General features: G+C 42.3%; 1 protein-coding gene across 1 annotated transcript in view; it reads right to left on the bottom strand.

Moving 5' to 3' along the window:
* Nucleotides 1-1,725: 1,725 nt before the first annotated feature.
* The window catches only part of GSS (glutathione synthetase), a 30,878-nt gene continuing 20,738 nt past the window's right edge, over nucleotides 1,726-11,865 (bottom strand). The window contains exons 12-13 of the mRNA XM_060231015.1: nucleotides 6,043-6,232; nucleotides 1,726-2,865 (exon numbers count right to left, since the gene is read on the bottom strand). Of these exons, the coding sequence (XP_060086998.1) occupies nucleotides 2,742-2,865; nucleotides 6,043-6,232 (314 nt within the window). The 3' untranslated portion in view covers nucleotides 1,726-2,741. The remainder of the gene's footprint in view (nucleotides 2,866-6,042; nucleotides 6,233-11,865) is intronic.

Here is an 11,865-nt window from a genome sequence, read left to right as displayed (position 1 = left end):
TTAATGTATCAAACAAGGTTGTGAGATGGCCTAAAGATGTTAAAGTACTGGACTTAAAACAATATAATAAGTATTTCACATCCAATATCACCTACATTTAGACACATTTGAACTGTTTGTTGCATACTTGCAGTGGAGCTTAACAGCAAAAATATGCAAATTTTTCGCACAGGTTTTTACTATCCTCACATTCCCAGTCCATGCTCTGCCTGTTCCATGGATGGATGAGTTCCACAGATCTCCCACCGCACTTATTAAAATACAGGCAAAATACCTTAAATTGCTGGTCTCTGCCTCTTGCTCATGAGCAGCAGCAGTAGAGTGAAGTATATGAAGTCATCCCAGATAGAACAATGCCCAAGGCAGCAACTGGAGTTGAACCACCAGAAGAGAAAAGCTGGGTTGGCCTTCCCTCTGCAACATTGGCGCCTGTTCTTCAGCTGCTGCTCACCTCTCCCATGCTGAGTCACTGATGGGGCAGGGAATGGAAAGCTGGTTCTCTCCCAGGTCCCAGATGAGGATGGGCCCAATGGCAAAACTGTATACAGCTCTTCTGACTACAACAACTGCACCTGTTCTTCAGCTGCTGCTCTCCTCTTCCCTACTGAGGCGCCAGCAGGGATGGGGAGTGGACATCCAGCTCTTTCTCATTCCAAGTACTGGCGGTGGACTGGCCTATCAATGGAGCCATGTACAGCTGTTCTGAGCCAGCGTCTGTCACCCCCATCAGCTACACATGGCCCAACTAGCACTGAAAGGTGCTCACCCCCATATTCCTTAGCTGCAGGAAGGGATTCCCAAGGTAAGCAGGGGATAGCAGATAAGATTTTGTACCAGTGGGAGGGGCTCTCCTTTTTCCCTCCCTCCCTCATCCTCATTAATGCAATTTGAGGGGGACAAAGGTGCAAAAGAATAAGAAAAATGCCTCTTCTTCCAACCTTTCCTCCTATCCCCGCCAGAGAGTAAACACCATGCCAGCCATCAGAGAGCTGTGAGGTCTCACTCCCCCCCTGCCCCCCGTCACTACTACTGCAGTGGGCAGAGTACCATCTACCTGTCACCAAGCTCATCATCTTCAAGGATTAATAAACTGAAGGGAGACTAGCTCAGTCAGCAGGACCTGGATCTAAGTGAGGGGCTCAAAGTCTTCTCTGCAGTGACCAGGAAGCAGAGTATCCTCTGCCTGGTCTTCCTTGCATCCCCAACCAACAACAACACACCAAAATTCCAGCACAGGTGGAAGGTGAGGTGGAAGCCAAGGATGTGCTCTCAGCCTTCAGGGCCCAAGGGTCTCTTCTACAACCCTCTGTATATCTCCTGTTCCATCCTGCTCTGGGATGGGTGCTCCTAGGCATGACATGGCTAGCCAGAAAAGGTCTCCAAGTGGTTTTAGCTTTTTGAAAGCCTTTGAGACATGAAATCTACGCAGCTACTAGGGCAGTTTTCCACTGGTAGAGTTGGGAGAAGAAAGCCAGCATACCTTCTGCAAGTATATTAGAGGTTCTCCAATGCTTGTGGGATAGACTGCATCAGAACCAACTCTTCGTTATAAGTCACTGATTAGGCTGCCACCCAGAGACTCCACAAGACATTACTGGACAGACAATTAACCTTCATGGAGGCTGCCTTCAGAAGAAAGGTCTTATAGCATGTCCTCTTGATTTAGGAGCTGATTTACAGGTACACAATGTAGGTTCTCCCAATTTTCAAAAATCAAGTTCCATCTTTTTAAAGTTTCTGGAAATTTAATTTAAAAAATGGATTCTTTCAAAACAAGACTGAATGCTTTATATATGTTATATAAATCTGGACTTGAGTACACGTCTATTTTTCATGATTATTTGAAAACAAAGCAGTAAAGATATCTTTGGTTACTAATTATTCACTCATCAAAATGGCACAGGAAAATGACAGACATGAATTTTCAGCTACTACTTTCAATGTGAACTACAACTAAGAGTCTTGGAGCCTTGTTCAGCTAAAGACACTGGTTGTTCCCATTATCTATGAGGGCTGCCTTAAAGAGTCATTTTCAATTTTAAACCTTCTTTCTCTAAAGTTCACAATGTTTTATTGCAAAATAATACCAAAATATTAAAAGCAAAACTGCCCAGGTTTTCCATGTTCTTTATGATGACTAAGACCCAGGTATATACTATTTCTTTAATCTGCAGAGGACTAAGGGGAGCTGACTGGAAAATGTATTGTTAAGTTACACTGTAGTGACATGTTGGTCTTCAACAGGAGAGACCAACCTGTGAGAACAAGTAGTAGTACAACATGAAGCAATCTATTTCATCCATGAAAATCTCCACTGCCTCCACATAGGATGTAAATATAGAAAGTTAGTTATCAAATCAAATGTACGCTCCTGTTAGCAGGTACTTGATGAAGAGGGCATTTGTAGTTAACAACTCGTGCAGTCTTATCCAAGTAATATCTAATCAGAACATCAGCTTGTCCGTCACAGAACCAAAACAATTATTAGATGCCCATGAGGTACACCAAGTGGGAAGCAGTTATCACCAAAGGTCAAATGGATGTCAGAACTGTTGAATATAGAAGAAACAGTTACTCAAAAATCAGTTCATCTGTGGTACCTTTTTGCCTTAGGATTAAGACAGAGAGGAAAAGCTTCTAAGTTTAGATCTGATTATTCACCATTTGGCAATCATGTCCTCAAAAGAAACCGGTCTCAATTCAAGCACAGTGAAGATGGCTGATGAGGAGGTACTGCACTTTCATACCACATAGGGAGTATCTAGAACAGCTACTCCAGCTGCTACTCCACCATCTGCATGTTCTACAGCTTTTGTTCGCAAGAGATGCCCAACATGTTTGTTCATTATGAGATCCTGATCTTTCCTATAAGGGAGGGAAAAAAGAACAGAATAAGAACATTATAAAGTTTTTAAGTGAAAATCTCTATTAAAATTATGCAGTAAGACGGCACTTGTTCACACCTCATCTTTCCAGAGAGCATCAGAAGTACAAAGTGAATATGATGGTCAAATGGCTGAGAGTACAAAATGAAGTTGAATCCAGATGAAGTGTCAGTGATGCTAGCTCGAAAGCCCAGTGCTTTAAAATGAATTCTACTATCAAGAGTGTGCAACTCTCGATAAAAGACTCTTAAAAGTCTGGGAGTCTTGTTGGATAAACAAAAATGCCCCCCCTCCTCACAACATCTAGTTAGGAAACAGGTCCCCTGTTTTCAGATGCCTGATCTGGTTGTGCTGATGCATGTTTCAGTAACCTCAAAATGCAGGAACCCATCTGTTATTGGGGGCTAGCCAACAGGACCATAGCACTCATATTTCCAGGCCCCTTCACTGGCTGCTGATTAGCTTCTGAGTCCAATTCAATAAGGTGTTGGTGCTCACTTTTAAAGACCTAAACAAGCTGATGCGGATGTACTTGGAGACTGCTTTCCCCAGCGTGTTTCCATGCTGTAGCTTCATTTCCCCCCCCAGCAAAGTCCATTATTAGTTATCCCCATTATTTAAGGAACATTCTGCCAGAATGCAGGCTTGGACTTTTTCAGACCAGTCTTCTGAAAGATGTCAGAGGGGCCCCTAACCATTTGGCAAGGCTGTAAAACTATTAAATACAATTAAACATTGTGAAACACTGAAAAAATTAATTCTTGAATGGCAAGTAAGCCTTCACCTAAAATGGTCTGCTAAAAAAAATCTTTTTTTTAAAAAAAGGTAAAGATAGTCCCCCTGTGCAAGCACCAGTTGTTTCCAACTCTGGGGTGACGTTTTCACAGCAGACTTTTTTACAGGGTGGTTTACCATTGCCTTCCCCAGTCATCTACACTTTCCCCCCCAGCAAGCTGGGTACTCATTTTACCGACCTCGGAAGGATAGAAGGCTGAGTCAACCTCAAGCTGGCTACCTGAACCCAGCTTCCACTGGGATCGAACTCAGGTCATGAGCAGTGCTTAGGACTGCAGTACTGCAGCTTTACCACTCTGTGCCACGGGGCTCTTACAAAAAAAAAATTCTTAGCCTCAATTGTGCCATCTACTGTTAACTAAAACCCTTTAAAGAACATTGGCTTTTTGTGCCATTCTCACCCCTCATGTCTGATTCAATTTCAGGTCTCACCTCCACTTAACCTCAGGATCTACTTTGGACACTGTTAAAACAGACAGCTGTGGCTGAAAGTTTTGTTAATTATATGCATAGCTTAGCAAATTAATGATATCTAACCCCAAAACTGCAGGTGCTCTCAAACAACTGACAAAGAACAGATCCCTGGGGGCTATTTTTAAGTTACTAACTATTGTGGCATTAGTATCTTATACAGACTGCTGTGGCATTAGTACTCAAAGATGAGCTATAACCATTTCAACCACAGTAATATGTGTGTGTGTGTGTGTGTGTGTGTGTAAGAATGTGTAAAGTACTATCAAGTTGCAGCTAACTTACAGCAACCCCCAGCAAAGAGCTTTCAAGGCAAGAGAGAAGCAGACATGGTTTGCCACTGACTTCTTCTGTAGAATCTTGCTTGGTGATCTTCCATCCAAATATTGGATATTTTTTTAACCTACCAGATTATGTGCTTTAGGATGAATACTGCTAATCTCTGTATCTCTCTCACATACACTTTAACCTGGTGATATGAGACAGACTATTAGAACTATTAAACACTACAGATTTTTTTTAAAAAATACTTAGCAATCAGACTCCTCTTTCCGCAGATGGACAATTTAGCACTTAGAGATAAACACTCCTCTCTTTTATGTCATCCCAAAATCATATGTTCAGGACACTGCCTGGGCTAAAATATAACTAAATGGAAGCAAAATGAAGGCCATCCAGGTAAGTGCCTGGGAAAGTATTTTGGACAGTGAGCCAGATCAGCTAACCCACTGACAACCCTCTCCCTACTCTAGAGGGATGTATAATTAAAGGACGGATTCTCAATTCAGATGGCATCACTTTGGAGTAATCTTGTCAAACACACAATCTTACTTCCCCCTCATCGGTTTTCCAAAGTTAAGCAACACTTAACCCTATTCACAAAATCTGGTAGTTTTCCTGTCTGGTGTTCAAAGGGTCATCAAGAAACATTAACACCTATAGTCTAGTAAAGGGAAGTTCATTAAGCTTCTCCCAAATCATTGCTCATCTCTGAAAAATCCATCACATTATTGTTTTGAGGGCAAACACATCAGCATAGCCTCAGGGAGCATTTTGCCCTATAACTGCAGCCTGCTATACCATGGCTGTGTGTGTGCATTCTTGACCATACTCCCACTCTGTGAGTTCCCTTCTCTTTATGAAACACTGGCCGTTTTGCTGCTGCTTCTCAGACCTCTGCAAGATTGGTAAATATTACTATTGTGAGATGTGCTGAGCCTGCTTCGGTGGGGAGGGCGGGATGCAACAAACAACAAACAACCCCCCCCCACATGCACAAAGAACTTTCCCTCTTTCCTCCCTGATTTCCTCTTAGTTAGCTCTTGTTCGTGTTTTCAGTGTATTTGCATGCATGGTTTATCCTTTTATTTTTCTTTTAACAAAAACCTTTCCTGCTGAATATCGGCTTGGTTTATTTTGAGAGTTTTCTTAAGGGAAAAATCCCTGTAAACATGGGTGGAGAATTCCAGTTACCACCTCTCCCTTTGTCTCCGTCAAAGCTAATTTCCCCCAATTAATCAGGAGACTGCCTATTTGGGTAATACATAGAGTACATGGTACAATGTGTGTGTTACTTTAATGATGTACAATGAAGGCCAAGTGATATGAAGTATACTTACATGATAAATGTAGCATAACAGCACCTTCTAGCTAAAGTGCCGTAAAAAGCATCCATTCAACAATACACTGTCCATTTACAGATTCAAGGTACAACTAACTAGTACTATGTTCTGCATTCAGGGATCATGTATAGAACTTAACTAGCATGCAGGTGGAAATAACTGCACATTGCAGTGCAGTGAAAATAATCATAATTATTTTCAAACAGATACAAATTTTTAAAAAATCAAAGTGACTGCCTTTGGTTCACTTAACAAATGTACTTTCTTACCGGACGTAGACACCAAATATGCCCAGTTCAGACACACATTCTGATATTTTCAGTGGACTGTGAGCTCTCAGCAAATAATTCAGTGCAGGAAGAGGCTTTATCTTGTCCATGAGAATGTAAGAGGTCCTCTCAGGACTGTCTTTAATCTTCTCTAGGACTTGCTTGAGCTCAGCACCATACAGGTTGTTCCCTGACAATGTAACAGCAGACAGATTAATACAAATGGAGTAATTTGTAGATGCAACTGTTCTTGAAGTCACACAAACCCTGGCTGCATTGTAAGTAGCCAGCAGACAGCCTATCATTTTATTATGAGGAGTGGTGCCAAGTCCAGAGAGCCATTTCTACACCCAAATTTAGGCACCAGGAGCATCTCACAGCAACATTAGGAGCCTGAGGATCCTTTTGTCCCAATAGGGTTGGTAATGTTCTCATGATTTAGAGCAGGAGTGTCAAACGTATTTGTTATGAGGGCCGGATCTGACATAAATGAGACCTTCTCAGGCCAGGCCATGTGTGTAAAAAAATATAGTGCCAGATAGCATAGATATAAGCTTTAAAGGACAAAAATACAATTAAAGATTTTTTAAAAAATTTAAATAAAACATACTTAAAACGTGAGCACTTGTTGATCTTAATGGTGCTTTCTTGGTACCCCTTCTATGTGATCCAGGAAACTGGGCAAAGGAAGCTCTGGATCTTTCCTTCCTTTCCCAGCAGACCAGGCTCAGTAGCTCTGCTATATGATTGAGAAAGCTGGCAAAGTAAGCTGTTCCTCCCCAAGGGAGGAACCTCAGCCAATGGGGAAAATAGAGGTTTTGCTCTGTAGCTCCTGTACAATTGAGCAAGCCTGGCAAAACAAGCTGTGATGCAGAAGGAAGCAAGATAGAGGGAACAGGAAGCAAACAACAGCCAGTTGCTTGGGTGCCTGATAGGAACCCTCCAAGGGCCTAATTCGGCCCCGGGCTGCATGTTTGACCCTGATTTAGAGGGTCATTCCCCTGACTTGGCCCGATCTCTCTCTCTCTCTCTCTCTCTCTACACACACACACACACACATAATATGCACATGAGACATTAAGGCAAAGAAGGGCACATGCTGCACTACAGAAAAGCCTTCTATCACAGTGAACTTACTATGTTTACCCTGTGATGGGGCACAATACAGTGTAACAAGGTGCTGCGCAAGACAGTTTGCACTTCTGCATGGACCGCACAGCACATATGTTGAATGGGTAAAATGCAACTGCAGAACAGAGATATCTGAAGCTGTTTTAACACTACAATTCTTCACCGTTTGTTTTGTTTTTGTGACAGTCTTGGAAAGCAAAGCTAGGCAACATTCCCATTATTAAGAGGCTTCTGAAGCCAAGAAATCCATGCCTGATACTAAATATTCAGAGACTGAGAAGAGGTCTCCAGCCATATTATTACATGGAAGGAAATAAGGTATGTTCCCTATGGTGGCTCACTGAGCTCAACAGTAATCAATACTAATGGTAAATACTAATGGTATTTAATATTTAATATTTATTTAATGCTTAATTTATGAATTGTATTTAACTGTACTATCTTGTTTTATTGTTATAACATGGTCTATACCATGTTATTTAATTGTATTATCTTGTTTTTATTGTTATAACATGGTCTATAGCATGTCTTATAAGCCGCCCTGAGCCTGCCTCGGCGGGGAGGGCGGGGTATAAATAAAAATTTATTATTATTATTATTAAAGAAACAGGGCTGCACAATGATTGTATTAAAAACAAGCATTGCCGTATTACAGTTGAATAGATGAAATCAAGCAAGGCTTTTTTGTAGAAATAGCCCAGCCAGGGACTCATTTGCATATAGGCTGCACCCGACACCAAACCAACTGGAAATGGGTTCCTGTGAATTCCTGCTCAAAAAAAGCCCTGACAGTAAGTAAACAGATGACTAAATCAGGCCTTTAGGTAATAGGGATAATCTGTAGCACAGACTATCCCTGGAATATATATTTACAATAAGTCTTTCTACACTTAATAAGGAACATTTAATTAAGAAGTGGGGAAGTTTTTTCAGCCTGAAGGTCTCCGTCCACTATTGAAGGTTCTAAGTCACTAGCAAACAGGAAGAGATGGTAGTTCTGAATCACTTCCTTTTTGTCCATGCTTACATTTGCATGAGCCATCAGAACTAAAGGCTGCTGCTGGCAAAGTCCCAGATGTAGCCCTCTTTCCCATTCTGTTTAAGGGCACTCAGTCCTCAAACTGCTTAACAAGATCATTTTCTGAAGCACTGATTGATTAGTCTATGCTTTGGTCCAGCAAGCCAATGTTTTTAATGAACTGTTAAGCAGCTTGAACGCTTGGGGAAAGCTCACATGGACTAGCTATGAGCCCCGACTGCAATTTGCTCAGTTCTGATCCCATAAGTGAGGCCACAAGCAGCAGCCAAGCACTCCACCACTGTGCCTGTACTGAGATCTCAGAGCCTTCTCCCTGAGTGCCTTTCCAGGAGCTTGCAAATAATTGCATTAACATAAGAATCTATGGAAGCAAAATTGGTAAAAATAAACTGAAAAAACTAAAGGTCATACAACCTTTCCTTTTCCGCTTTATCAACAGAAAGTACTTGTTATGAAGAAAAAGACTGCAGATTTATACCCCATCCTTCTTTCTGAATCAGAGACTCAGAGCAGCTTACAATCTCCTATATCTTCTCTCCCCCACAACAGACACCCTGTGAGGTAGGTGGGACTGAGAGGGCTCTCACAATAGTAGCCCTATCAAGGCCACCTCCTATGAGAGCGACCATTGGATACCCACCGTGAAAGGTCCTTCTCCTCTGAGGACAGGAGGACATCTTGTGGGATGTTTCCTAACCTACTTTCAGAGAGGCAGGAAAATTTAAATACTTGAACTTCCTGTTAAGAAGCACCCGCCTTCAGTTCGGCGACTCCCTTAGCAGTACAACAGTACATAAAAAACAACATAACTGAAGAACACAACTATTAATAAACAGTTACAATGAAAAACACAGAAACAGGAGAATATCTAACTTATTCTAACTTGTGCTTGAGCTTATATCATTGCATGACTTATAACGTCATCCTTTGCAAGGGTAACTGGGTGGTTCAATACAACCGCTCCCTCAGAACTTACTTTTGCGTTCTCTGAATATGACTCTTAAGCATAACTACTTGACTACAGAAAATTTCTTTGAATTGATATGATGGTGATGATTGATGATGATGATGACGGCAATGGCCCCTTGGGCAGGCCAAGTTGTCCTCCTGTCCTCAAAGGATACTTCACGGTGAGTATCCAATGGTATTTCTCCCTCTGAGGCAGGAGGACATCTTGTGGGATATTCTAAAGCAGTGTCCCATTTAGGACGGATTAATACCGTTCCCGTCATTCAGAATATGTTGAAGCACCTTTCTGCAAAAAGCCGCATCAGCCGAATCGTAAACATTACACTTGTAATGTTTTATGAATGTTGACAGTGAGGATCAGATGGCCACCCTACATACTTCTTCTACAGATGCTTATTTGTTAAATGCTGCATTAGTTGCTGCACTCCTCACCAAATGAGCTGTTATGCCTAGCGGTACTGGTATCTTTTGTGCCATGTACGCCTCCACAATGCACTGCCTTATATTTTTGCTAACAGCAGCCTTGGACGTCCTTCCTCCCAAATGGGGCAGTGAAACATTAATGAAAAGAAAATCTGTCCTGCGTATCTGTGCCGTTCTGTGCAGGTAGCATTTTAATGCCCTTCTGACATCCAATGTATGCCAAGTCCTTTCTTTCGGATGTACCGGGTTAGGGCAGAATGACGGAAGATAAATTTCCTGAGCTCTATGAAAATGAGATGAAACTTTGGGTAAAAAGGTAGGATCTGTGCGCAAGACCACTTTGTCCTTATGGAACACGCATAACTCCTACTTAGCCAAGAGAGCACCCAGCTCTGACACCCTTTGTGCTGATGTGATTGCTATCAAGAACAAAGCTTTCATTCTGAGAAAACCTAGAGAAATGTCCAAAATTGGTTCAACCAGTGACCTGGTCAACATCAATAAAACAGTATTTAACCTCCATGTCGGGAATCTATGGACTTGAGGGGGTTGAGATAGAGAAACCCCTCTTAAAAAGCAAGATATATGAGGATGTCTAGACAGATTCACTCCCTGTAATTTTGGGAAAATTGATGACAAGGCTGCAACCTGCCTTCGTAAGGTAGCAACCCGAAGGCCCTGACTCATGCCCTCTTGCAGAAAGTCTAGAATGGACTTGACTTTTGGTGACATAGGATCTAAATTTTTCCTGTTACACCAGCGGACAAACGCCTTCCAAGTGACGCCGTAAATCCTCTGTGTCGATGGTTTTCTGGATGCTAGCAATGTCACTAACGAAAAATAACCTAATTTTTTGAAACTCTTCCGCTCAAACTCTAGATGGTCAAGTGGAACCACTCCAGACGCAGATGAAGTATTGGGCCTTGGTGTAACATGTTGTATGAGACCAGTAGACACATCAGTGGTTGGATTGAGAGGTCGCGCAGATCTGCAAACCATGGTCTCCGGGGAGTAGCCCCCCAGCCCATCAAGCTGGCATCTGTGAAGATCTGTTCCCAGGATGGTACCCAAAAAACCTTCCCTTGTGCCAAGTTCCCTTTCTTTGTTGACCACTGAAGGCTCTGCTTGACTGATAAAGGAACCCTGACACAGGTGTCTACTTTCCTCGAAATTTGACTCTGAACTGAAAGGGCAATAGAAAGCTTTGGAGCTGTCTTGTATGTAATCTCTCCCACTGAATCACGTCTATCGTGGAGATCAACAGCCTCTGCAGCTTTGCAAGAGACATCAGTGGAGAATAGGTGCTCTTTATGACTGAAATCGCTGCCTCTCTGATCTTCCGGATCTTGGCTTCCAGGAGAAATAGTCACGTTTCTTGCGTATCTATTATAACTCCCAAGTGTTCTAACCTTCTCAATGGGTCTAGAGCACTCTTTTGAAGATTCACTAAAAACCCTAATGATTGAAGACAAGTGATTGTTTGTGTCATGACGTAATGTGCTGCAGTCTCCGAAGACACCTTGATGAGAATGTTGTCCAAGTACGGATGTACCTGAATGCCTTGTTACCGTAGCATAACAATGGGGGCTGTGAGCATCTTCGTGAAGACTCATGGCGGCGATGCCAGACCGAACGGAAGTGCTCTGAATTGGAAGTGACGATTCCAGTAACAAAAACGTAGAAATTTCCGATGACCTCTGAAAATAGGAATATGCAGATACGCTTCCGTTAGATCTATTGACGTGAGAAATTCGTTTGGCTGTAGTGACTCTGTTATAGCTCTCATTGTTTCCATCCTGAAGTGTTTTGTCACTATGAACTTGTTGACATATTTCAGATCTAGCACTGCTCTCCAGACTCCAAATCTTTTTGGAACAGTAAAGAAAATCAAATATACACCGGTTTGTAATTCGTTTGGTGGAACTGGCTCAATTGCTTTTATATCTAGCAGGTGCTGAATAGCCTGTAGTGTAATTTTGATTTTCTTTACGTTTCTGTGGCTTGGAGATTGCAGAAACCTTTGAGGTGGAAAGGACTGAAATTCCAGTTTGTATCTGTCCACAACTATTTCTTTGCACCAAGTGTCTGCTGGAGAGGCCATCCACTGTTGAGCGAAATGTTGGAGGTGCCCGCCAACCGGAATCTCTGGGTAGTCATGCCTTTGGCTTGGAATCTCTGTCTGGCTTGTCTGTGTGTTTGTTGCCAGACTTATTGAATCTGTTTCCGAAGTTCTGTCTATGAAAGGGCTGCCTTGAGCCCCA

The sequence above is a fragment of the Heteronotia binoei genome, chromosome 2 (genome assembly GCF_032191835.1).
Source record: "Heteronotia binoei isolate CCM8104 ecotype False Entrance Well chromosome 2, APGP_CSIRO_Hbin_v1, whole genome shotgun sequence".
Taxonomy (NCBI): Eukaryota; Metazoa; Chordata; class Lepidosauria; order Squamata; family Gekkonidae; genus Heteronotia; species Heteronotia binoei.
Note: the sequence above shows the minus strand (reverse complement) of the source record. Positions and strands in the feature narration are given on the sequence as shown.